The 26,371-nt window shown below is 57.2% G+C and overlaps 2 protein-coding genes across 3 annotated transcripts in view; one reads left to right on the top strand and one right to left on the bottom strand.

The window, feature by feature from the left end:
• Positions 1-8,597, top strand: part of Ripor3 (RIPOR family member 3) — a 44,936-nt gene extending 36,339 nt beyond the window's left edge. Inside the window, 9 exon segments of the mRNA XM_042699314.1 lie at positions 2,954-3,119; positions 3,261-3,394; positions 4,059-4,194; positions 4,339-4,506; positions 4,936-5,097; positions 5,339-5,541; positions 6,256-6,339; positions 7,187-7,277; positions 7,522-8,597. Of these exon segments, the coding sequence (XP_042555248.1) occupies positions 2,954-3,119; positions 3,261-3,394; positions 4,059-4,194; positions 4,339-4,506; positions 4,936-5,097; positions 5,339-5,541; positions 6,256-6,339; positions 7,187-7,277; positions 7,522-7,622 (1,245 nt within the window). The 3' untranslated portion in view covers positions 7,623-8,597.
• Positions 8,598-9,596: 999 nt separating this feature from the next.
• Positions 9,597-26,371, bottom strand: part of Ptpn1 (protein tyrosine phosphatase non-receptor type 1) — a 48,083-nt gene continuing 31,308 nt past the window's right edge. The window contains exons 2-10 of one of the 2 annotated variants that reach the window (XM_042699266.1): positions 23,897-23,987; positions 21,056-21,156; positions 18,985-19,083; positions 16,476-16,613; positions 13,751-13,960; positions 13,277-13,438; positions 12,910-13,124; positions 11,926-12,160; positions 9,597-11,887 (exon numbers count right to left, since the gene is read on the bottom strand). In XM_042699266.1, coding sequence (XP_042555200.1) covers positions 11,929-12,160; positions 12,910-13,124; positions 13,277-13,438; positions 13,751-13,960; positions 16,476-16,613; positions 18,985-19,083; positions 21,056-21,156; positions 23,897-23,987 — 1,248 coding nt within the window. In that variant the 3' untranslated portion in view covers positions 9,597-11,887; positions 11,926-11,928. Of the gene's footprint in view, positions 12,161-12,909; positions 13,125-13,276; positions 13,439-13,750; positions 13,961-16,475; positions 16,614-18,984; positions 19,084-21,055; positions 21,157-23,896; positions 23,988-26,371 lie in introns of both variants that reach the window. The other variant, XM_042699265.1, reaches the window with a different exon arrangement.

Genomic DNA, 26,371 nt, shown 5'->3' with positions numbered 1-26,371 from the left:
TGGTTCAAGTGGTAGAGCGCTAGCCTTGAGCTGAAGAGCTGAGGGACAGCACCCAGGCCCAGAGTTCAGGCCCCACAACCAGACCCCTCCCCCCCCCAAAAAAAAAGGACTTGCGTGACTCTCTAGGCAATGCCTCAGCAGGCAAAGGCCCTGCCGCTTGTGCTTTGAAAGCCACTGCAGGGTTGACGCGTCAGCGTGTGCCTAGCTTCTGTTCCATAGCTGTATTCTGAAAAGTCCCTCCACTTGACATGCAAGTCCTGACACTGCAGTCTTAAGTAGCTCTGAAGAACTTCTCTTCTTTGGCCAACCAAGTGAGAACACTAAGAATTGTGAGTCCTGGTTTGACTTTGGCTTCCTTGCAAGCACAAGCACTCTACCCTCACCCTTTCTCCTGCCCCCCTCCCTCCTTTTTTGTCAGTCATAGGGCTTGAACTCGGCCTGGGCTCTCTCCTCAGCTCTTCAGCTCAAGGCGAGTGCTCTACCACTTGAGCTACAGCACCACTTCCGGTTTTCTAGTGTTTTATTGGAGATAAGAGTCTCACAGACTTTCCTGCCCTGGCTGGCTTTGAACCGTGATCCTCAGATCTCAGCCTCCTGAGTAGCTAGGGTGACAGGCCTAAGCCACCAGTGCCTGGCTTCTCTACATTTTTTTTGCATTCATTGTTTGGATAAGGACTCTTGCACTTTTGTCTGGAATTATCCTCAGACCTCAATCATCCTATCTAATGCTTCTCCACAGCTGGGACTACAGACATGAACTGCCTTGCCCTGTTGGGTAGCTGAGATGTAGTCTTACTTATTCCCCTAGGCTAGTTTTGAACTGAGATCCTCTTGAGCTCAGCCTCCTGAGCTTGGATTACTGGATGAGCCACTATGCCTTGCTTAGTATGACTTTCTAAACAGAAGTTACTCAGGAATTTATATACTTTATTTTTTTTAAAGAGACAGCGTATCACATTTATGATCTTTCTGCCTCGGTCTCCTCCGTGCTGGGATTACAGGCATGTGTGACCACGTCCAGCTAGTTGCACACATTTGGCTATGCAGAGGTGTGTGCGAAGCCCACGGGCATGCATAGGCATGTGTGCACACACGGCCCTCGCTCTTCCTGGCTTTTCTGCATGCTGGAATTCCACCGCTGGCTGTTTGTCACGCAGCGCTCCAGTCACTTCTGCAGTAGCAAAAGCTCGGATGGCAGCCTTCGTGCACAGCCCTGTCTTCTTGCTTCGTGCATCTGCAATTGAGTGTCCAGTTCACGGCCTCTCGGGTCATATGTTTGTGTCTTTTGCACATCCCTGTGTACAGAGCCGGCAGGCACGCATGCATCCCAGCTGAGCGCTATGGGCCCTGAGCTCAAGGGCCATGCACATAAAGCTGTCTTTAAATAAAACTTGCACAAAGGCTTGATGGTGACGAACTCCTGAAAACACTGTGACCTGGCATCTGCCGGCCTATGACCCAGTGTCCCTGGGAGGTTGCATAGCTCAGTGTTGGAGTGACCACAGAATGTACTAGAATTGAAGCAAGGGCTTCCACGCCTGTGCTGCACACAGCCCCCAGCCAGCCTTGCTCTCCAGTTGCTCAGGGTTTTCTCTGCAGGCTCGTGTTAGGACCACGTTTGGCCGTGAGCAGCCTCTGCTTGGTTGGGCCTTGGGCGTGGTTTGTGGAGGACAAGTCCTGGGTGGGCTGGGCTGAGAGGGCCTGAGATGCGGCCCTGGAGCCAGCTCAGGCACAGAGAAGACTCTCTGGAGCCAGGTGCCAGTGGCTAATGCCTGTAATCCCAGCAACTCAGGAGGCTGAGATCTGAGAATCGTGAGCAGAAGCCAGCCCGGGCAGCAAAGTCTGTAAGATTCTGCTCTATAATTAACCAGTTAAAAGCCAGAAGTGGAGGAGTGGCTCAAAGGATTAGTCTCAGCCTTGAGAGAAAAGGCTAAGGAAGAGCACAAGGCCCTAAGTTCAAGCTCTAGAAGTACGTGTGCATGCAAGAGTGCGTGCGTGCGCGCGTGCACTCACACACACATATGCACACAGTCTCTAGCGAGGGGGCTGCCACTGGGAGGAGCCCCCAATACTTGGGCAGCAGCAGCCTCTTCTGCCATGGTTCCCTGGAGAGGAGATTGGGCTCCTGGGCACCCCTTGGCCTCCAGCGTGAGTAGTGGGCCAGCCTTCACCTCATATAAAATAGATGGAAGTCACTGTTAAAAACTGGATGGGAAGGGGAGGGAGGGCTGGGAAGGTGGCTCAGTGGTAGAGTGCTTGCTTTGCATGCATGAGGCCCTGGGTTCGATTCCTCAGCACCACATAAACAAAAAGGAAAAAGCTGGAAGTGGTGCTGTAGCTCAAGTGGTAGAGTGCTAGCCTTGAGCTGAAGAGCTGAGGGACAGCGCCCAGGCCCAGAGTTTAGGCCCACAACTGACAAAACATAAAACAAAAAAAAGACGGGCTGGGAAGGTGGCTCAGTGGTAGAGCGCTTGCCTTGCATGCATGAGGCCCTGGCTTTGATTCCTCAGCACCACATACATAGAAAAAGCTGGAAGTGGCACTATGGTTCAAGTGGTGGAGCGCTAGCCTTGAGCACAGAGAGGCTCAGGGACAGCGCGCAGACACTGAGTTCAAGCCCCACGACCAACCAAAAGTAGAAGAAAAAAAAAGTCTCAGGGACTTTCCTGCCTGGGCTGGCTTTGAACCGCGATCCTCAGATCTCAGCCTCCTGAGTAGCTAGGATGACAGGCGTGAGCCACCGGCACCCGGCCCCTGGTTATTCTTGCACTAGCTTGCACGCGGGCCTGTGCCCACGGGTGGGGTGTCTGGCGTGGGCCGGGCTCCCCAGCCCCCCACCTTGCGGGGAGTTCCGGACCTCAGCGGCCCTGCCCGGTGGCCGGCGCACCCCGCATGCACCCGTGGGCCGGCCGTGGGCGCGGCGGGCAGCCCTCAGCTGCGGCCTTGTCCACAGCCCTGGGCCGCGCGGCGGGCCTCGGCCGAGAGCCTGATGGACTGCATCCTCCAGAGCTTCGCCTTCCTGCAGGCCCACCTGGCCCCGGAGGAGCTGGCGCTCTTCGCGGGCGCCCAGGGCGCCGGGTGAGTGCGCGCCGCCCTCCGGACCCCGCGCCCCGCGCCCCGGGGAGCCCTGCGGGCGCAGCTGGGCTCCTCCACCCGTGGGAGCCGCGGGGTGCAGCCCCCGGCCAGGCTCTCTGCTGGCGCCCCGCCCGCAGGCAGCGCGCTGAGAAAGGCCACCCTTCTGCTCAGGACGGGCCCGCCCTCTCCCGCATCGCTCAGCACGTCGGGGGAGCTCACTGCCGGGGACCCCGAGCTGGATGGGGAGCTCACGGCCGGGGACCCCGAGCTCGACGTGCTTCTCACCGTCCACCTCCACGTCTGCAAGGCCCTGTTGCAGGTGGCTGGGTGGGGGCGGGGCCGCGGCGGTGGGCGGGGCTGAGGCGATGGGCGGGGCCGCGGCGATGGGCAGGGCTGCGGTAGGGGCGGGGCTGAGGCGGTGGGCGGGGCCGCGGCGGCGGGCAAGGCTGCGGTAGGGGCGGGGCTGAGGCGGTGGGCGGGGCCGCGGCAGTGGGCAGGGCTGCGGTAGGGGCGGGGCGGTGGGCGGGGCCGGGCGGACCTGGGCGCTGGCTGTGCTACAAAGGTAGTGGACATTTGGTGCAGGCTGCCTTGGTCCACCTCTGGGCTGATGACCTTGAAGTCCCCCTGTGGGAGGTGCAGGTGCAGGCCAGGTCTGGGTGAGGGGTCATGTGACTTTGTGTACCCCCCCCCCCCCCCTCGGCTGCTGTGTTCATTTGTAGATGCCGGAACCTCAGCCCAAACGGGCTCAACCAAAAGGAGAATGTAGTGGCTCGACGGGCTTCAGGTCCGGCCGTGCCCAGGGGTTCAAATGCCATCCCATCCACTCTCACCCTTCTCTGGCTCTGCTTTTAATGTCCTCCTGGGAACTGAGCCCCTTCTGATGGGAAAGTGGCCCCTGGCGGCCTCCCCCCGGCCTCGAGGGCCCGGCCTGGCTGTCCCCGAGGGCGTTCCCTGGTAACCGGGGCGCCCTGGGCTCCTTCCAGAAACTCGCCTCCCCTAACTTGTCGGCACTGGTCCACGACTACCTTCTGGAAGAAGCGGAGCAGCAGAGGCAGGTCCTGGAGGTGCTTGCTGACCTTGACTTTGAGAAGGTCGGCAAGGCCATGAGTGTGGAAGAGAGTAAGTCGCTGCGCACGGGCCGGGCGGTGAACGCCCAGAGCTTTCCTTCCCCACTAGGATGGGGCTCATAGGAAGGAGCCTGTCCCGGGCTGTGGTGTGGTGGCTGGTTCTCACCCAGCCTCAGGCTTCTGAATCTGCTCTCAGTCATCCCGCAGGCCTGGTGCCGGAAGGACTGGTTGCTGCTGTGGCGGGGCTGCACGCAGCCTGGCCATGTGCTGTCCTGCCCGGCTCTCACGCTCCTGAGCCAGCTCAAGAAGACCGTCCTGCCCCGAGTGCGCGTGCGCGGAAAGTACCCGGGACAGCTGGAGATAGGTGCGACCCCGCCCATCCCACGCAGGGCAGGCCCGGGGCACAGGGACGGTAGTCTTGCTGTCCCCGTGTCAGGGCCCGCAGTGCCCGGCCGGGCCCCCAAATGCCCAGAAGTGCCAACTCCAGAGACACAGTCCCCGCCCCCTGCCTGAGCCTTAAAAGGGTCAGGGATGCCAGGAGGGGTGCAGGCAGTGGGCACTGTGCCATCCGGGTCCTGAAATGCTGGCTGCACTCTTTCCAGGGGCCAGCCGCAGCAGTTTCCTCTGTGGGGCGGGGGCAGCTCTCAGCGCTGGCCACGTCCAGCGTGGCAGACACACAGCCTGTGTGTGTCCGGCAGCCCGGTGGCCAGGCCACGGGGTTGCTGTTAGAAAGCCTTCTCCACTCAGCGGCTGGATGAGGACTCAGTTTCCCCTTCTGGCTCGCTTGGGCCAGTGTGCCACAGGCTCTTGGAGCAGGTGGTCAGCTGCAGTGGGCTGCTGCCCACGGCCGGCCTCCCGGAGGAGTGCACAATCACTTGGTTCCAGTTCCACAGCTACCTGCGGAGGCAGCGTGTCTCCGAGCTGGACAAGCACCTGGCCCAGCTCACCAAGGAAGGTAGGGGCCAGGCAGGGGTTCGGGAGCTGCTCAGCGCCATGCTCTGGTGACTTGGACATTGTGTCTAGCTGTGGGTAGAGTGGGGGGAGGGGACTAGTGGGGGAGGGGAAGGGGTGGTTTTCAAAAGCACCGTGATCAGGGCTGGGGGGCAGCGGGTACTGGCTGCCAGCCTGGAGGGACCACCCTTGGGGACCCTGCCTGCCCCACCCACAGCCTGCCCCCCCCCCCCGCTGTCCTGCAGTGGTGCTGGTGGAGGAGCTGCGCTGGGCAGGGCAGGCCCGGGCCCTCCGGAAGCTGCAGGGCAAGCGGCTGGGCCGGCTCCAGCCCCTGCCCCAGACCCTGCGCGCCTGGGCCCTGCTGCAGCTGGACGGGCGCCCAAAGCTGTGCCGGGCGGCCAGGGCACGCCTGGCCGGGGCCGCCGCCAACAGAAGCTTCCGGGAAAAGGTGATGGGGCACCAGGGCACAGACGCCCAAGGCAGGGGCCAGGGCAGCATCCACGGAGGTTGGGGCCTAGGGACGGGATTGGATCTGGCTTGAAGTGCCAGGCCACTCTGAGTGCCACACAACCACAGTGGCTGCTGTGACGTCATTGAGATGTCACCTGCACGGTATCTCGAGTTCTCTTGGTCCCGTTAACTTTGTGTGTGCTGGTCCCAGGGCTTGAACTCAGGGCCTGGGCACTGTCCTGACCTTTTTGCTCAAGGATAGTACTCTATCACTTGAGCCACAGCCTCACTTTGGCCTTTTTGAGTGGTTTAGAGATGAGTCTTGTAGACTTTTCTGCCCAGGCTGGCTTTGAGCCATGGCAGCACTCATTCACTGGGTTTAATCTGCTCTAAACCCAGTGGGCTGGCTCCTTGGCCACAACAGGCAGCAGAGCCTGCGGGGGGGGGGGGGAGGGGTAACCCCAGACCCAGGGGTCTCCAGCCTCATTGCCAGCTGTTCTTTGGGGCCTTAGACTTGGTGTGGAGGCTGAACACACATTAGACAGCCGCATACCACACCCACATGCCACGCAAGGCACTTTTAAGTTATACAGAGCACGGTTCCCCTCCCTGCTTATGCCTAGAGGATGCAGACTGGAGACCCCCCCCCCATGCCCTCTGCCCTCTCTCACGCCCTTCCTTTCCCCTCCCTACCCCTCCCCTCCCCTCCCAGGCTCTGATCTTCTACACCAATGCCCTGGCTGACAGAGACCCGAAGCTCCAGCAGGCTGCGTGTGTGGCGCTCCAGCAGCTCAGGGTGAGTCCCAGCGTCCTGGCTGAGTGGAGGGAGCGATCCTGGGGCTGACACTAAGGCATGGACGTCAGGTTGCTAGCGGCCCTGCCAGCCTAACTGCAAAGGCGGTGAGTGGCTTGTGCGGTGAAGGGCCAAGGAGCGGGGGCCTTCCGAGTGCTTGCAAGTATTCCCGGCAAAAGTAAAAAAAAAAAGTAAAGTGAGCCCCTGGAACCACGCCCACCGGGCACTGGGCCGAGCGCAGGCTGGTGTTTTGGCTCATGTCCTTTTTGCTAGTGGAGAGTGTGGGCATTTAAACCTATGATGGCATTGGGCAGTTTAACAAGTGAACACAAGGAACGGGGTTGTGCAGGCACCTGGGGCCCAGTGTGACCTCATTTTATGACACGTGAGCAACCAGCCATTATCCCCCACCCTTCCTGCTCCCCAATGACCCCATCAGCGCTGTGCACAAAGCATGGGCCTCTGACCTATGCCCGTACAGGACCTGACCCTCTGCTCCCCCCACCTGCACACCCCGATGTGAGGGGCTGCCTGCCTCCACCCCCCCCCCCCCCACTGGCAGTTTACTCCAAAACATCACCACGGCTGCTGCACAGATCGTAGGCGGCCTGCCTCTGACGGATGTCCAGCCACGCGGGGCCAGCAGAGGGCGCTGCGGGGCGCGAGAGCTGCGGCCAGGAGGGCGGGGTCAATGCCAGGAGCCTGCGGGGGGGGGGGGGGGGGGGACAGGGGGTGCAGAGGGCTCATTCTCCCCTTGCCGTGACCCCAGTGCTTGGAAGGCTGACGCAGAAGCCAGCCTGGGCTCAAAAGAAGACAAAATGCCCCCAGCAGACCTGTCCTCTTCCCACAGGGCACGGAGAGTGTGGATCAGATTGCCAGCCTGTGCCAGTCAGACCTGGAGGCCGTACGAGCAGCGGCGCGGGAAGCCACGCTGTCCTTCGGTGAGGGAGGGGTTCGGGATTCCCAGGGGGAAGCGCGCGGGGACTCGTGGGAGGGGGCTTTGCAACGCGCCTGCCCGTGGTGCCGCCTGGCCACAGCTGGCCACAGCTGTCACAGGCAGCTGCCCAGGTGTGGGGCCAGGCTGGGTGGAGGTCCCCTGGCGCTCGAGCAGCGGGGCCACACTAGGGTCCGGCGGAGCAGGACACGGTGGTGGGGACGTCCAGTAATGTCAGCTTTCTGTGTCAGGAGAGAAAGGGCGCTGGGCTTTCGAGAAGATGGACAAGCTCCGCTCACTGCAGGGAGGACTCTGCAACCAGGAGGCCGAGGTGGAGATCACGGTCTTTTAAAGGTCTTGGCTGGTGTGGCTTCCTTGCCGCCATCCGGTCTCCACCCAGGGCCTGGTCAGGGTAGCTGGCTGGTAGCAAGTCCCAGGGCACGAATGGAGCTTTTTGTGGAGCAGGAAAAGGGGTGCCCACGGTGCCTCCGAAGTAGCTGGCTTCAGCAAGTCCTGGATGCTTTTGCCTCTCTGCATGTGTGTGGCTTGCCAGGTGCCAGGGCCAGGCTGGTGGAGATCTGCATAAAGACGCCAAGGCAGAGCATGTGGAGCACCAGCCTTCCTGCATGCCACGGCTCGGGGCTGCCTGCTTGTATTAAGCCGGGCCGGGCCCGCCGGCCACCCCCAGTCTACGATGCTTCGGTGGCTCGAGTGGCTTCAACAGCAGCCAACTGTCCCCTTGGAGAGCCGGGGTGGGGGTGTGAAGCCAAGGTCCTGGGGTCTGTACAAGCCACACTGCAGCCAGGCTATGGCCCAAACGCCAGTGAAGTGTGACGGCAGCGCGAAGATGGAAGACATGACAAGGACGAGGGGCCTGGGCTTCGCAGGCGGGGACCGGCTTGATTCTGGCGCCTTTGAACACACAGGCCAACACCGCCGCCACATGGCTGAGGCTGGCTAAAGAAACCCAGGGCTCCAAGAGCCAGCACTGGTTTGCAAGACTTTGCCAGAGCGTAGCTTTTTCTTGCCTTCTATTTATTTATTGGCAGTACCAGGGATTGAATGGTCCGGGGCCCGGTGCTTGCTGGGCGGGCTCTCTAGCACTCAGGCTACCTCACGCCAGACTGTAGCTTTAAAGAAACACCATTCCCAGTAAATGTATTTTTTTAATGATAAAGCCATGTCATGTCCCGCAGCGTCTGTTCACCATGCGGAGCCAGCCTGGGCTGGGATGGCTGCTCCCCATGGCGTGGCTGAGCTTTGCAACATTTTCATTTTTCTGCTTCTATGTGCCATGTACTGTGTTCTGCTTTAATATTTATTTGCTTTGTTCTATGGCCTATGTTCTGAAATTTCCATTAAAAGCAATTTTCACAGATACTTTGTTTTGCCTCAAGTGCAGAAAATGCGGGGGGAGTGGGGGGCTGTCTGGTGCTGTCCCAGGACTGGCTGTGTGCGCCAGGCTCCCAGCCTCTCCCGGGGGTGTCTGGCAAGTGGCCTCTGCCTCACAGCATATCTACCCCGTGTCAGAAGCCGGTTCTCCACACTGGTGGTTCTCCTCTTGTTCCTCGCTTAGATGCCAGTTTGCATGGGACACCTGTCAGGACCAGGTGGGTACGGGCTGCCACCTGTGTCTGCTGGGCGCTGTGGCCACAGTGAGACTGCGTGCAAAGCAGGAGTGACTCCAAAACAGGAAGTGAATAGAATCACTTTGGAGCCAATGGCTCACACCTGTCATCTCATCCTAGCTATTCGGGAAACTGAGATTTAAGGACTGCAGTTCAAAGCCAGCCCAAGCAGGGAAGTCCATGAGACTCTTTAATCTCCAATTGAAATACCACAAAAGCTGGAAGTGGAGCTGTGGCTTAAGTGGTAGAGCACTAGCCCTGAACACAAAAGCTCAGGGACAGTACTGATACCCTGAGTTCAAGTCCTAGGACTGGCACGTGCACACGCGCGCGCGCACACACACACACACACACAAATGTGTGCACACATCCACACAAATCACTTTGAAGGATGTACAGTGAATTCTGTACACAGAAGTACAACAGTTTTTGTGCTCACTTTCGTTTCTGATCAGGGGTACTACACCATGTCTGGTGGGTGACAGGTTAGGAGAATTGTTTGTCCGGCAGCTTCCCTGAGCCCGAGCCCCGGCAGGGCGCCAAGGGGCAGGGCAGAGGCCGGCTGCGGCGGTGAGCTCCTGGGCCCTGTGTGTCGGGGGGTGGGGGGTGGGGGTGGGTGGGGTGGGGGGGTGGGGCACGCAGATTACAGACCCGCCCGACTCAGCTCCACAGCGGAAGAAGTGGAGGCACCAAGTCTGTGTTCTTTAGAAAAAAATTTATTGTTGCAACTAAAATGCAAACCCATCGTTTACATGGCGAGTTGGGAACCTGTACAAGCGACGGTTCCGTGAGGTCACAGAAGAACCTGAGCCACCCCACCCGGCATGCACCCCGTCCACACCCACCTGGAAACACCTGGCTGTTTGTAAAGTTTATGTCTGTAAAACGGTTTATCCCCGGCCGCTGGAAGAGGCAAGGCCTGATGAGTAACTACCGAGGAAGGCAGCTAGCGGAGCAGCCCGCTCCCTCCCTTCCACGGGTGGATGGGCTGCCGGACACGCGCACAGAGCCTCCGCGCGGCCTGGGCTCTGCGGGGACAGCCCCGCTCCCCAGGGTCGCTCTGGACGGCTTCTCCCATGGGAAAGGCAAAACGTGAAATGCTGGCGAGAGCAGGTGCAGCTGGGAGCCGCGGCCGCCGTGCTGTCAGGCAGCCAGTGGCGAGCACCGTCGGTCCCCGCGGGCCGGGGCAGAGATGGCAGTGGCTGGCAGGCTGGCACCAGGCGCTTCCTGCGGCCGCCTGGCGTCCAACCTGCTCAGCTCCAGAAGGCGTGGATGTGGAAGAGGATGCTGGGACCCGAGTGGGGGTCCTGCTTCTGTCCAAGAGCGTAGGTGTGAGCAAGGCTGGCCACACCCGTGGAATGTCTTGAGTGTCCGTAGAGCCGGGCCAGGCCTCGCCGGAAGTCACCGGAGTGTCACGCCAGGACTCAGGCCCGTGTCATGGCTCATGGGTGAAGGATGGCTCCTTAAGCGGCGGCGCAGGGCCACAGCCACATAATGGGCCACATAAGGGGCCGTGCCAGGGCTCAGCAGGAAGCAGGAGTCAGCGCTCGTTCCGCACCCGGCACGGGGCCAGGCCGGGCCACGCCTCGTGTGCATTCGAGAACTAGCTTCCAGCAGCTAACCGAGACCAGGACACAGCCCCCGGACGGCACACACCGTGCCCAGTCCCCGCGTGCCAGATCCACGAGACCACGGCGCCACCTGAGGATTTCATTACCGTACTGCAAAAAGCCCTGGCGCAAAAACGCCTCAGTACTTCCAAAAACGCTAGTGCGGTACGGATGCCTTTGGGGGGAACATTAAAAATAAATACAGAGCGGACAGGTTTACAGCACGCAGGCTGCGGGGGGCTAGGGGGGGGTGCTGGCTGCCACCCACTTGGGGCGTGCCACCGCAGCAGCACTCGGTGTGGGGAGCCCCAAGACTGGAGCGGCCGCATGCCTCTGCGCCCTCCTCACAGAGTGAAGGATTTGGTACTGAAAGAGGAGGAGGGGAAGACGTGGGGGACGCAATTGGGGGGAGCACAAGCACCCTTCCAGGCTCTCTGCTCCCTGCACCGGCTGGCAGCCGCACCTGCCATGCAGGCCGCCAGCACAGGTATCTGCAGGGCAGAGGCGGGCAGGGCAGTAGGGGCCGAGGTGGGCAGTAGAGGGTCAGGCTGAACCCGAACGTGGCCACGCCCCAGAGCCACAGCGCAAGAGCAACACTAACCTCCACAGTGAGAGGGGCTTCGTGGTTTGCATTTTTAAACAGTAACCGCCACCTGCAAACACTGCCCCTAAGAGAAAAAGTCTGCGTCTCCATGCCCTCCGAGACCCTCTCCTCCGTGAGGGAGAGCAGGGCGCGTTCTGCTGCGGCGGCTGCCGGGAGGGAGGTGCACGTGCACTGGGGACAGCAGCGCAGAGGCCGGCTCCCCTTCTCAGCGGGGGAGAGCGGGGGAGAGCAGCGGGGAGGCGCGTGCACGGGCGGGGGAAGGGGCCTCCTCTCCGAGGGAGCAGACATTCATCAAGTTTGGGATTCTTTCCCGGGAATCAAATACAAATCTGGCTACACCACCTCCCGTACGAGAAAGTCGTAAGTGCCTAGTCTTCAGAAATTAAAAAAAAGCTGTTTATATATATATATATGTATATATATACACACACACACATACATATATATATATAAAGGTTAAAAACAACAATGTGTTGTAATTCTGCATTTTTTCCCAAAGACAAACCAAAATAAAAGGAAAAAAAAAGTTTAAGAGAGAGACAGAGAGGGAGAAACAGACAGACAGACGTATTTGGCATTTTCTCTACTTACTCCTGAATAGGTTAAGGCCCTGAGATTAGACTCTTATATTCTTAGGACCACAGGGCTCCTTGACCCCAGTGCAGAGTCCTCCGTTCTCGGGGTAGCCCTTCCGCTGCTGCGGACTTTTGAACTTGCAACCTGTTTCTTCTGAGACTGGCTCAGATGCTCCACAGAACCAAATCCCACCACCGGGCTGTGCCGGTGCCTCGTGCACACGCGCCGGCCACACACCGGTCAGTGAAAACACACCCTGTAGCAGAGGTACGCGCCCGCTGTGAGGACCGTGGCCATGCACATGTGGACCAGGAAGGGCTTCCAGGGAGTTGGTGCGTGGCCTGGTGGCCGCTGCTCTGCATCCTCCTCCTCGTGGGGTGGAGACAGCTCTGTCTTGGCAGGGAAGGCTGCCTGGGGGCCTCTCGGCCCGCCGCCCGCAATCCGCTTTCTAACTTCAGTGTCTTGCCGTGTGCTGCAGGACGAGGGGTGGAGGGTTACTCACCTGGGGAACATGGACGCCAAGGACACTCTCATCATTGAAGAATGCTGGGAACAACAGGTCGCGACGGTACCTCGGGCAGTACCTATGCAGGGCAGGCCCCAGGAGCCTGGGTGGTTGGCTGCCATGAGGACCAGTCCGGTCGAGGTGCTGGTGGGCACGGTGTGCGCCTGGCTCTCAGTGCAGCAAACACCCAGCCATCTCAAGTTTCTGACCTACAAAGGCTGCCACAGGCACTCAGCTACCTCCCTGGCTTCTGCTCGCAGCCTGAGAACTGCCCTCTAGAACAGAAGGCCCGGGACAGGGCTCGCTGCTACCCACGACGCGCCAGCCACCTCCCGTGGCTGCCTTCCCTGACCACCGCCACTCCTACAGAGCACCCCGAGCTCGCCTTTCCCAACACCATGGTCTACACCATAGATCATGGGGCATCAATGGGCACTCAATTCGTGCCAGGAAGCAAAATGAAATTTAATCAGGAGTGCATGAAAAGTTTCCTGTGGGGACTGAAGTACGCCGTCAGGAGGACTGTGGATGGGCATTGTCATGGCGGGCAGCCAGGCTGAGCCCGATTCCAGCCATCACCACAAGGTGGCGATAGAACCCACCAGGTTGGGAGCGCCACTTGCCAAGGGGAGGCTGTGCCATAGTTTCTCAGTGCCAGCGTGTTTCTGGAATGGAACATCATTTCCCTTTGCCTCAAGGAGCCCCTCGTGCATTACCTGTCCAAGCTGTAGGGGGCGTTTAAGAGGGTGCTGGCTTCTTCCTTGCTGGGCCTGTCCTCCTCCATCTCACCCTTTACCCACTGCTGGGTAGCAAAGAACTCCTTGCATTTCCCATTGTGTGGTTCCAGGATTCGTTTAGGGGGCCGGGGGGGTGGGGGCACGTGCTCGGGCGGGGGGTCCAGGTCCTCATGGGAGAGCTCCTTCCACTGATCCTGGGAAGAGAAGGGCAAGGCCATGAGTGGACAGTACTGACCAGCATGGACGTAGGGCTCAGTGGCCAGACGCTCGCCTAGCCAGCCCGCCTGGGATTCCACCACACCACCCTGAGAATCGCTGCAGCGGACTGAAGCAGGGCGGCGCAAACCTGCACCGAGGCGTCTCCCATGATGAACTTGGCGCCTTCGATCACGGCCAGGTAGGAGAAGCGCAGCTGGTCGGCCGTCTGGATCAGGCCCATCCGGAACTTCCTCATTTCCAGCAGCACTTGCTTGATGTCCACTGAGGATGGCTCCTTCCTTTTGTCCATCTGGAAGCAGAGAGTGGATGTGTTCAGCTGGCGCAACTCTCCGGCAGAGACTTACCACCCAGGAAAACCAGTGCTGCAGGCAGGAAGCCTGGAAACCTAAGAGACGCAGCCCAACTGGCCCCTCGGCACCCAGGGCTGGGGGGCTGCGAACCAGCGCAAGGGGGCTGTGACTATGGATCCCCGTTAACCCGGGGACGGTGCTGGGCCTAAGGCGGATGGGGGGCAGGGCAGCAAGGTCAAGGCCACGTGTCTCCTGAGGAGCAGCCTGGCTGCAGGGTGGGGCCGCTGCACGCCCACCCCTCCCCCACTCACCAGCAAGAGGCATGTGTCGGCCAGGCAGAAGGTTCCCGACCTGCCGATGCCAGCACTGCAGTGCACCACCACCGGGCCGTGCTCGGGGTTCAGAGACCCCGACTCCCGGACTTTGAAAAGAAAGTTCAGGAAAGATGCTGGCGATTCGGGGACTCCAAAGTCAGGCCATGTGGTGTAGTGGAAATGTAAGATCTCTCGAGTCTCTCGCGTCTGGAAGAGAAAAATAGGAATGAGGGACGAGAACCATCTGTGCAGTCCACTGCTTCCCCACGCAGGCCTGCACGCGAGGGGCCCCGCCGGGTGACTGCGGGCTCACACTCCCCACACCCAGGCACAGGCTGCGCCAGGTGCCAGGCAAGTGCCCGACGTGAGTGTGCAGCTGCTTCCGTCTCGACCTCCCGGTGGCCCCGCGCGCTCTCCACCTCTCACACGCAGCGCCTCGCGGGTCATGACGACCCCCAGTGCCACCCACAGGATCCCCAGAGGAAGGAAGGGACTGCACTGGGTCACTCAGGCTGCAAGACCACTGGGACTTCTCACAGGAAAGCCGTCTCTGAGGTGGGGCTGCACGTGGAGCTCAGCACACAGGAGGCCCTGGCGACACTGCCTGCCTCCAGGGCCCACACCGCGCTTGCGGTTTCCAGCGAGCCGAGGCTGCCGGAGCCCAGTCAGGGGTGCAGGACCCCTGTCCTAAGTGCAGAGTGCTGCGTCCACTCTGCCCCCTCCTCCACCTTCCCAGAAACCCATACGGTGCACATGGAGAGCAAGGCCCCAAGGTGCTGGGAGGACGGAGCCCCAGGCCTGCCCTGTCCTCCCTGCAGTGCAGCCCAAAATGCCGTGCTGTAAGCCACCGGCCTGCTTACAAACCAGCTGCCCCTCTGTCTACCAAGTGCCTGCCACGGTGCTGGGCCCAGGCACCGCCCATCTCACAGAAGAATCGCTAACCCGGGCCTGTTGGACATGCCCAGCTTCGCGCAGAGACCTCATCTGCAGCGTGGAGAGCAGTCCCTCTCTTCTTACTACAAAAGGACTCCACAGAACTGGGAAGACAAGGGAGAATGCTGGGAAGACAAGGGAGAATGCTGTGACCATTTTCCTGGGGGGCAGGGAAGAAAGTAGTGGAAACAGATTTTAAAGACTGGAAATGAAGAAAGGACAAACTCCAGTCTTCTTTCAAGACCTGAAAGAGCCCTTGCAGCCTCCTGAGCCTGGCCTCATTCACAAAGCCTCTGCGAGAGGCCCAAGCATCAGTAGTCATCATAGCTGAGAAAGACCTTTAATGACTAAGTTACTGGGGCAATCAGACCCCTACGAGTGGCCAGGTGTGGGGGTACACATTTTAATCCCAGCACTTGTTGAGGCCAAGGCAGTAACATTGTTGAGTACTAGGCCAGTGTGAGCTGCACAGTCAGACCTGTCTTAGAAGCAACCAACAATGGGCTGGGAATGTGGCCAAATGGTAGAGTGCTTGCCTCGATGCATAAAGTCCTGGGTTCAATTCCTAGTACCACATATACAGAAAAAGCTGGAAGTGGTGCTGTGGCTCAAGTGGTAGAGTACTAGCTTTGAGCAAAAGAAGTTCAGGGACAGTGGCCAGCCTGAGTTCAAGTGCCAGGACTGGCAAACAAAACAACAAAACAAAAAGCCAGCCAGGGCAGCAAAGTCCGTGAGACTCTTATCTCCAACTAACCACCAGAAAACCGGAAGTGGCACTGTGGCTTAAGTGGTAGAGTGCTCACCTTGAACTGAAGAGCACAGGGACAGCACCCAAACCCAGAGTTCAAGCCCCACAACTGACAAAACAAACAAAAAAACAACCAACAAAAACCTCTCAGAGCTTCTGGTGCTTGCTTTGCCTAGCCACAATGATCTCGTGCCGTGAATCCTGTTTCCCCCAGCAGGCAGTGGGCAGTCAGGCAGCTGGAAAGGCTCCTTCCCGCTGGGTGCTGGGTGCTCACACCTGTAAATCCCAGCTATTCAGGAGGCTGAGACCTGAGGATCACTGTTCGAGGCCAGTCTGGGCAGGAAACTAATCTCCAGGAAACTACTCAGAAAAAGCCAGAAGTGGTGCTGTGGCTCACATGGTAGGGATAGTGCCCAGGCCCAGAGTTCAAGCCCAGGACCGGAAAAAAAGGGCTCATCCTGGCTGTCCCCTTCCTGCCAGGCCTCTGTGGGCCCTGCTAAGGCCATGCAGCACCGCCTGGCAGGGTGCAGCAGCCCCGGCACCCCCACACTCCCACAGACAGGTTTCTGGACTGCTCCCGCTGCCTCTCCCCGTGTGGACTCTGAGGCCCCTGTGAGCCCCAGTCTGACTGAAGAGGAAATGGAGACACTGCAGGTGAAGGCCCGGCTCCGGCGGCGGCCCCTGTGCCTCTTGTGGCGCCATGGGTGGGCACAGGCCCTGTCTCTTCGCTGTCACTAATGTGTCGCGAATGTCCACAGAGCAAATAACCCCAGGACACTGGAGACCGTGGGGAGACAGCGCATCTTCAGGTGGAGACCCCGGACCACAGGCCAGGAAGGCCATGTGTTCCGTCAGCATTTACCTTCAGGGACCTGTTCGGTTCCCCCATGCATGGGGAGGGGTGGGGGGAAGAGGATCATTTCCAGGTGAGAACAGGTGTTCTCAGGCTCAGTTAGCACCCAGACCTCTCTTCTCTTGGGCAGGATCGTTGCAACAGGTAACACCCCAGGCCCCAGGGCAGGGAAGGACCCCCGCACTCACTGTCAGGTTTTCCAACTCTAACTGGCGGACCGTGTAGTATGACTTGATGTCTTCAGAGATCAATGTCAATTTCAAATTCGTGTCATCAAAGATCATCTCTTTTTCTTCCTTCTGCGGCCAGTACTGGGCACATTTTAACTAGAAGAGGAAAGAAGTTTGGTTACTGGGCAAGAAACTGTTGTGCTGAGACAGTGGTGAGCACTGCATGAACTGAGGCCGCAGTCCCCCTGTCCTGTCTGCTGCAGAGACGACAGAGGTCAGACCTTCCACCCAGCCTAGCCTGCCAGCTACATGGCACAGGGCTTGCCCCTGGCCAGAGGCTCATGTGGCCTCTTCCTTCACTGCCAAGCCGACTGAGCTTTACCCCCAAGGAAGCCCACAGGCAAGGGAGAAGGGGCTGGATGGATGAGGGAGCCTTTACAAAGGCTGAGGGACGCAAAGGATGCCGGGAACTCTGACCTGCTCAGAGGTGGCTGGGAGGAGCAGGCTCACCCTCCCATCCTGGTTTAGTTTAACTCCTCAAAACATATCTGTGGTAGGTTTTTTATAAGTTCAGAATCTACTCGATTATCTCGACTTAATGGTGATCATTAAGATTTTCTTTGAAACAAACAAACCCAAAGATTTGGTTCATTTGAAGTTTAAACAGGGACAGTGAACTCCAATTTGGGGGCATGCTTTCCTCTGCTCATAGATGGCTATCCAGACAAAGATGGTGGTGGCCAGGAAGCGCTGCTGGAGTCGGAGGGAGAGGGACTGACAACATGCCCCGACAGAGGAGACCAAAGAGGTTTAAGGTTCTCCCCAAGCCAGGCTCCAGTGGCTCCCACCTATAATCCTAGCTACCCAGGAGGCTGAGATCTGAGGATCAAGGTTCAAAGCCAGCCTGGGTAGTAAAGTCCATGAGACGCTGATCTCCAATTAACCACCAATACAAATCCTGAAGCAGAGCTGTGGATCAAGTTGTTAAGAGTACTAACCTTGAGCACAAAAGCATCTAGGCCCTGAGTTCAAGCTCTAGGAATGGCACACATGAAAAAAGATTTTCCCTAACAAGGGGCATGGCTCAAGTGATAGAGCACCTGTCTGCCTAGCAAGTATTGAGATCCTGTGTTCAAATCCTGCTACTACCAAAAAAGGGCAGATGAGCTGTTCAAGCCCTCCCCAGGGAGCACTAACTTCTAGAAGTCCAAAGAAGTTTGACCACCTTCCGTGACCCAGGGACAACCAGACCACATGTCCATCCACCAACTAGGGTTTAACTAGGCATCTATAGGAACAAGCTCTGCTCTGTTGCTGCCTATACGAATTTTTGTTTTAAACACAGAAAATGTAAGAAAGAAAGGGCAGGAGATTACCACTTTCAGTTCCCCACTGCAAAGAGCCCAGCTCTTCCTGGAAAGCAGCCTGCCATTGGGACCTAACCAGGGCCTTGTTTGATTGGCACAGCCAATGTTGCCTGGTCCCCAACAGTTGTTTCTGCCACTAAGACAGATGCTAGCACATCCTGGGAGCTTTCCAAACAGCCAGAGCATCTGAAGAAGAGCCCACGGGAGTTGCCCCATAGCTCTCTGACAGAGAACTGGTCTTCTCCCAATGACCAACCAACTCAGGGAACCAAGAGAAGAGTCCGAGAGGGAAGTGTGGGCCCAGGCTCCCATCTGCGTCTGTGTAAGTCTAAGTGTAAGGGTAAGAAGCCTGGGTCGCGCTCTAGGTCAAGCTAAGCTCCCCAGCTCACTCCCACCTGGACAACAGCACCAGCCTAGCCAACAGGTCCAGAGTCAACTTAAAGAGCAAGCCAGTGAAGATCGGGGCATTTGGCTGACCCTGTCTGCAGAGCTGGCTTCTGGGAAGTGCAAGGCCCGGCAAGGTAATGGTTAGTGTGCATCCTGCCCTGTGTACAAAGAGGGGACGGGGAGCCCCACACATTTATGGGAGCTGCAGGCAGGCTTTCCCACAGGCTGTGGGGACAGTTTGCTGGGAGATGAGCGGGGACACTGCCAGCCCTTCTGTGGGTGACAATGTTGATGCAGAGTTGAAAACGCAGGTCCCACAGCGCACATGGCCCTCACACCCACTCACACATAGAGGAAGGCAGACTAGGACACTGCCACCTCTCACGATAAATGGCAACAGATCCAAGCAGCCGTGGCTCCCTGGGGAAAGTGCCACGCCAACCTGCGGCTCCTCATGGTCGGCCTTGGGTGGGACAACCAGAAGGTTCTGCAGAGCAACGGTGCCCAAGTCCATGGCACGGGGGCTGTGGGGAGAAGCAGGTGAGGAGGAGACAGCTGACGTCTGGGAGGCCTGGCTAGGGCCAAGACCAAGTCTATTTTTCTCTCCTTTTTCACATAATCTGCTTGCTTATAACAAGTGTATCTATGTTCTGCTTCATTCCATTTTTAAAACCAAAGCTATCCCGCACAGGGAGGATAAAGCGAGGAAGAGGAGGAAGGCTGGGCGCGATGGTGGCTTCTGGATGGGCAAACGGACGGCCCAGCAGACTTACCGACCCTTTCTCCATCACGCGGTTCAGCATGACCACGCCCCTGCTCTTCTGCTCCCACACCATCTCCCAGAAGTGCCCACACGTGTTCGGCAGAGGGCCCTGCAAACACAAGATGCCCCGTGACGTGGGAGACATGGGTGGTGAGTGGATGCCAGTGCCCCCAGTGCTCACCGGCTCATGCCGCAAGTGGTGGCTGAGATGGCACAGGACCCACCCCATTCTGCACAGTGGGCAGCTGCTGTCAAGCCGTCTGACCTTCTGGCATGCAGCAAAGGTCCCTTTCACCACATACGGAAGATGCTCCCTCCCAGCCTGCGCCAGCCACTGAGGGGCTCCACCCACTCTTAGCTGAGGACAGAATGTGGGACAGAACCACCAAGTATATATAGGTGACAGGCAGTGTGGACAGAGACCAGCCTCGAAGACCACATCCCATCAGGACACCACTGCGTGAAAACGAGCTACGTCCACCTTGAGAAGGGCAGGCATGGTCCAGGAGGACAGCCAGCACCGTTTTCCCAGGCACCCACGAGTTCGATTGCAGCCTTTGCCCGGAGACAAGGGATCTACGAGACGTGGTTCACAGGCTGTCCTGGGGCTTGGTGCCCTGGTCTCAGGGTTGGTGAGCGCACCACCTAGTGGTGGGTGCTCTGAAGCCAGAGCCTGGCGCTGACCTGGGCTATCAGCACTGCCTGGGAGGAGTGGGGCTGTCACTGTGCCTCTTGTTCAAGGGCCCCCATCTCCAGATCCTACCCCCACACAGCTCTCGGCAGCCTCATGCTCTCCTCTGAGCCCGCCCTCCTCACCCAACAGGTGCCTTCCAGCCTGAGCCACCACGTGCCTGATCTGTCCTCGGCTAACAGAAGGGCAGCTCCTGGCAAGGAATAGTCCTCAGCACCTGGCTGGCCACCGGGCCTTTGCCCAACTCCACTGGCTGGCCCTCCACATGCAGCTCTCTGTACACCACCCTAGTTAGATGGGTCTGAGAGATGGGAGATCTGAAGGGGCAGAGTCCCAGCTTAGCAGCCCCCACCTTAGAAAATGGACCCAATGCCACAGGTTCCAAGTAATGAGGTGGTGGGAGGAAGAAGAGGGCTGAGTAGGAAGAGCGAGGGGGTGAGGAAGAGCCACGAGAGCTTCCATGGGAATTTCTCCATGCTGTTGCCTTTGGCATTAAAAACCAAAGTCGAATAGCTGAAAGAAGTCAGTAGGAACTTGGGGTTCCTACAAAGATCCACCCTCGGGAGGTTCCTTCCGTATCAACCCCAGCAGTCAGGCCCTGGAGGCCAGCCCAGCACAGCCCGCACCCTACACCAACGCTCCTCTGCCCCACAGACCCAACGCAGTGCCACCCATGGGAGCCTCCAGGCTGATTTGGGCCACGGTGGAGAAGCCCAAAGTGGTGTGGGGCTCACAGGACGCACTTGGCCACCACCTGTGATCAAGCCAGGTAGGCACTGAGAGGCTGGGGGAGACGGGAAATCCACATGGTGACCAAAGAGAAAGGTGACAGCGAACTTTGGGCACAGGTGAAGACTGGAGAGAACAGATGAAAAGGAAGCCTTCCGTCCTCCCCCTCCAAGTGTCGTGGCCTCTCTGTGACAAGCCACTTCCATGGCCTTTCCCAGAGGTGCCGAGAAACACCGGCACACGGGTGACTCCCTGCGCGTTCCTGTACTCTAGTGAGCACGGAATGAGCTCAGGGCAAGACTGACTGGCTTTCTTCCAGAGATGTCCAGCCTCTGCTGACCTGTCCATCAGCCGTAGGAGTGCTGGATGGCAAACCTCAAATCCCCAACAGGTGCGGGCCGTCCTCTGGCCCTGGCTCTGTTGTCCTGGCCAACAGACCACTGGCAATTTCGTCCAGGTTTTCTTATACTTCCTTTCTCAGCAACCCATTTCACATGCCCCAGAAACAGTGCCAGTGCCACCAAACTGAGTGTCTTGAAGAAGGTTTTCCTGCTTTCTGTGGCACTCTCTGGCAAATGAAAAACCACACTCTAAAGGCGTGGGCAGCAGCATCCTGAAATTCAGGTTGCCATTGAAGACATAGCTCGGGCTGTCGGTGTACCTGGGTGAGAATGTAACTCCTCTGGGCTTCCTCCATGGTGATCAAGCTGGCATTGATGTAGTCATTATCTTCCTGATGAAGCCTGATCCGACTGTGGTCAACTGAAAGGCAAAGCAGACTCAGGTTAGTGCTGGAGGGTCAGTGTCCACACTGGCACAGTCACAACTTGAAGACCTGGCACTGTCCCTGAGCTCTTCAGCTCAAGGTGAGTGCTCTACCACTTGAGCCATAGTGCCACTTCTGGTATTCTGATGGTTAGTTGGAGATAAAAGTCTCATGGAGTTTCCTGCTCGGGCTGGCTTTGAACTGTGATTCTCAGATCTCAGCCTCCTGAGTAGCTAGGATGACAGGCGTGAGCTACTGGCACCTGGCTCAACTTGAAGTCCTTTAAACAAGTTTTTGAAATTTTTGAAGTTCAAGTATAATGAACTTGGATGACGCTAAACCTTTCATATCTCATTATCAAAACAATTGGAGAGGAGACAAGCACAATGGTGTATGCTTATAATCCCAGCACCTGAGAAGATAAGGCTGAAGCTTTAGAATTCCAGGGCAGCCTGAACCACAGAGTAAGACCCTGCCTCAAAAAAAAAAACAAACAAATGAGCCGGGTGCTGGTGGCTCACATCTGTAATCCTAGCTTCTCAGGAGGCTGAGATCTGAGGATCACCATTCAAAGTCAACCCGGGCAGAAAAGTTGGTGAGACTCTTACATTCAATAAACCACTAGAAAACTGGAAGTGGCGCTGTGGCTCAAGAGGTAGCCTTTCTTTGAGCTGAAGAGCTAAGGGACAGTGCCCAAGCCCAGAATTAAAGCCCCATGACCAACAAAAAACAACAAATGAACAAGCCAGGTGCCAGTGGCTCATGCCTGTAATCCTTGCCACTCAGGAGGGTGAGATCTGAGGATCATGGTTCGAAACTGCCCAGGCTGGAAAGCCTGTGAGACTCTTATCTTTATTCAACACCAAAAAAGCCAGAAGTGGAGCTGTGGCTCGAGTGGTAGAGTGCTAGCCTTGAGTACAAAAGCTCAAGGACCACACTCAGGCCCTGAGTTCAAGCCCAGGAGAGGCATATACCCACAAATCAAGACAAAACCCCAAAGAACAAAAGACATTTAAAAGATTTTAACTGGAAATGAAACAGTCCCAAGCCCAAAACACTGAAGGCATACAAGTTTAGAAGTTCTGCCCCAGGTTACTAAAGAACAACAACAAAAAAACTAAAACCCAAATATCCATCCCCCAACTCTCCCCCACACTCCTGCCAAATCATTACTTTGCCTCAAGCAGTGTCACCCAGAGCCATTTTCTTGTCCTACTGGGTGGCAAGAGCAGGCGGTTCCTTCTATTTCTGGCCCAGTCCAGGGGACGTGGGATTCAGTGACTCCTTTACACAGCATCTTGCATGAGAGCCACAGGAAAAGGAGACGTTACTGGGCTGTGTGCTATGTGGCCGAGCTTCGGTGTAGAACAGCCTTCCTCATCACAGAGGTTAGAGGGAAGGGAGACACTCAGGAGATGTGGGGTGGCCAGTCCTGTGTGCTGAGCAGGTCAAGTGGCCCTGGACGAGCCTGGGAAAGCCCTACGGGTAGGGGAGGCATGCTCGGAGGGAGTGGCGGCTGCGCAGAGCCCTGCTCTGTGGAGGACGAGGGCCAGCACTGTTAGGGTCACCCCCAGCCCCGAGAGCTGGGCAGCAGGCCACCGCCAACCCAGGTGTCCTTCCTGCTCTGCCACAGCCCCCACAGCAAGTCACTTTTCTGCTGGAGAGCACGAGCGGCGGGGGAACGGGTGAGAGAAAGGAGTCAAACATGGCGAGGGAACACTGCTGTGCCCTCACCCACTCCTGAGTGTGGAAAGGGTGAACAGTGGCTGTCCTGTCACACTCGCCAGCTGCCAGGACAGAACTCCACAGCAGAGCTGCTGCTATTTTAAACAATGGGCAAGGGAGAGGCCGCAGCCTAGAGTGCCAGAGCAAGAGCACCGGGTGCCAGGCATGAGCCAGTGTCCCCGAGGCCCTGGCGGGGTACTGAAGATGGCCCGGCGGCCATATTCACCGCCACTCACACCTGAGTGAGACCCCAGGCTAGGCAGCTTGTGACAGGCTGAGTGCGACTTGTTTTACTGCCAATCAGAAAGGGGCATAATGTGCCGCAGTGATGCAGGGCTGAGGTGCACCAGGCACCGGGCTGAGAGGCACAAACTCTGCACCAATTCCAGGCCCATTCCTCAGTGTTCCCAGGAACGGGAGCGACTGTCTGAGAGGCATCAGCTGCCGCGAGCCCTTGCAGACGGACAATGTCTACAGGTCCTGCAGGGGTCTGCCAGGCCTCTGAGGCCTGCCAGGCCTGGCGATGTCCAGCCCCGAACTCAGCCCCCGAGTTCCCCGCTTCCCACAAACCCTAACCTGTCCGGCTACTTCTTTTCAAGGCACTGGCAGAGAACCAATCTCTGGGAAGACAGCTGTGAGAATGAAGGGTGGGGAAGAGAACCGGCAGAAGTGGGGGGCAGTGGGCGCCCACCACGTTCGGCACAATTCTGCTGCTGAGTCACCGGGGGAAAGGCTGTGTACGCGGCCGCCGCACTCTGCTTCAGCTGTGGGAGAATGACTCATCACACAACAGCCCAAGCTAAACACAAGTGCTTTCAACTTCGCAGAATTTTCCAGAAACTGAAACCTTCCCCCTTCCAGAGTGGTGGAGAATGAACCATTACTCTAAGTGGCCAGTGCCCTTCTGACGTGTGACAGCAGTGACTAATCTCCACAAGAGTCTGGCCCGCGGGCCGAAGGAGGCCGGGCAAGGCCCGGGCTGAGGAAGGGGCTGCGAGCGCGGGTACTCACAGGGGCTCACGTCCCGGTACCGGTTCCGGTTTTTGTTCTTGGGAAGCTTCGCCACTCTGCACGGGAAGTCACTGGCTTCGTGACGGATGTCCTACAAAAAAGGATAAAGAGTTCTCTTTTGAAATCTCTGGCACCAAGAACTCATCCAGACACGTCACAGACTCCCGCCCTGTGCGAGGCACAGAGAGCTAAAAGACACCAAATTGGCCTGGCCGGCGGGGCGGGAAGAGCAAGGCGCTCGATGAGGCACACAGGCTGTCTCGGGAGGAAAGCAGAAGGGACTAGTCACAGACTCAGCGGGAAGTGGTGGGGGGCTGAAAACTACCAGTAGGAAGAAGGGGGCAGGAGCACTAGAACAACAAAGCCATGGGGGCTGCAGAGCCCCACAGGATGCCAAGAACAGCGGGTGGCGTGGGAGGACGACAGACGGCTGGAGGACATGGGTGGGCAGGCCAGATCTTGAGCCTAGAATGCCAGGGCTGGGAGTTCCAACGGGAACCTTCTGTACAGGGACACTGATGCCAACAACCATTGGGAGAAGGCAAATCAAGCCACCGCCCCTGGATCAGCAGCAGAAGCCCCGCTGCCTCCCGAAGCAGGAGGCCAGGAGGCTGGGCGGCTGAGTGGGCGTGCTCCTGCAGCACTGCTTCCCCACACCACCGACCTCAGAAACAGGCTGTTCTGTCAGTGCCACATGACAAGCACACGCAGCAACGTGCACACACAACAACGCCACGAAGCAGTTCCTCCAACACCCGGTGACAGTCCTAAGCTTTATATGATTAAAAAAGAAAGAGAAGCTGGGCACTGGTGGCTCACGCCTGTAATCCTACCTACACGAGGCTGAGATCTGAGGATCACAGTTCAAAGCCAGTCCAGGCAGGAAAGTCTGTGAGACTCTTATCTCCAATTAACTGCCAGAAAACCAGAAGTGGTGCTGTGGCTCAAAGTGGTAGAACTCTAGACTTGAGCTGAAGAACTCAGGAACAGTGCCCAGACCCAGAGTTCAAGCCCCATGACCAACAAAAAAGCCAAGCCAAGCCAAGCCAAGAGTTGGTGGCTCCATACCTGTAATCCTAGCTAATCAGGAGACTAAGGTCTGAGGATCATGGTTCAAAGCCAGAGCCAGCCTAAACAGGAACATCCATGAGACTCTTATCTCCAATTTACCACCAAAAAGCCAGAGGTGGAGCTGTTGTTCAAGTGTTAGAGCTAGCCTTGAGCAGGAAAAAACTAAGAGACAGCACCCAGGCCTTGAGTTCAAGTGGTAGTACTGGCACAAAAATGGAAGAGGAAGGAAGGAAGGAAGGAAGGAAGGAAGGAAGGAAGGAAGGAAGGAAGGAAGGAAGGAAGGAAGGAAGGAAGGAAGGAAGGAAGGAAGGAAGGAAGGAAGGAAGGAAGGAAGGAAGGAAAAAAGGAAAGAAAAAAGGAAGGAAAAAAGGGAGAAACGAAGGAAAGAAAAAAGGAAGGAAAAAAGGGAGAAAAGAAGGAAGGAAGAAAAGAGGCAGGCAGGCAGGCAAACTGGCCCCCGGGGAGAGCAGAAGAGGGCAATGGAAACAGTTCTGGAAGCTGGAAATCAGATGACTCAGTTGGCCAGAGAAAGCAGCACAACTGTAAACTACAGTGGGAAAAGCCCAGAGTCCACCAAGAAGCTGGAAGTGGAGCTGTGGTTCAAGTGGGAAAGCACTAGCTTTGAGCAGAAAAATTATAAAACAGTACTCAGGCCTTGCATTTGAGCCCTGGTACTCAAGTAATAATAATAATTATTATTATAATAATAATGCCACTGAGACTAATATATAAATATACAAAATTTACAAATAAACATAAAACTACAATATGTGTGTGTGTATTTCTTGTAGCATGAACACTTAACTCAGGACTCAAGAGCCCTGTGCTTCTAAACAAGGGCTCTACCATGTTAGCCACACCCCCCTCCCATCCCAGCTTTCTCTTGATCAGTCTCTGTATGGTATAACTTTATCCCTTTACCTTTCTCTACCTATATTTGTGTGTGTGTGTGTGTGTGTGTGTGCGCGCGCGTGCATATGCACACCAGTCCTGGGGCTTGAACTTAAGGCCAGGGTGCTATCCCTGAGCTTCCCTCCCCACCCCTCAAATCTAGTACTCTACCATTTGAGCCACAGCTCTATTTCAAACTTTTCTGGTAGTTATTTGGAGATGAGTCTCATAGACTTTCCTGCCCAAGCTGGCATCAAACTCTGAAACTCAGATCTCAACCTCCTGACTAGCTAGGATTACAGCACCCAGCCATATCCTCATTTTTAAAGCACAATTCTTGTAGTCAGCATATAGTTAGGTTATGTTTTTAAATCTACTCTGGCAAATGTCTTCCTTAAATGCTAGTATGTGTGGACCATAAATATTTGGTGATGATGTACCTGATGGTTTTTCATTCTAATTTGCTTAGTTTATGGAAATGGGTGAATCAGCAGTTTTAGTTTTCTCTGAAGA

The sequence above is a fragment of the Dipodomys spectabilis genome, unplaced genomic scaffold (genome assembly GCF_019054845.1).
Source record: "Dipodomys spectabilis isolate Male_0828 unplaced genomic scaffold, ASM1905484v1 ptg000240l, whole genome shotgun sequence".
Classification (NCBI taxonomy): domain Eukaryota; kingdom Metazoa; phylum Chordata; class Mammalia; order Rodentia; family Heteromyidae; genus Dipodomys; species Dipodomys spectabilis.
Note: the sequence above shows the minus strand (reverse complement) of the source record. Positions and strands in the feature narration are given on the sequence as shown.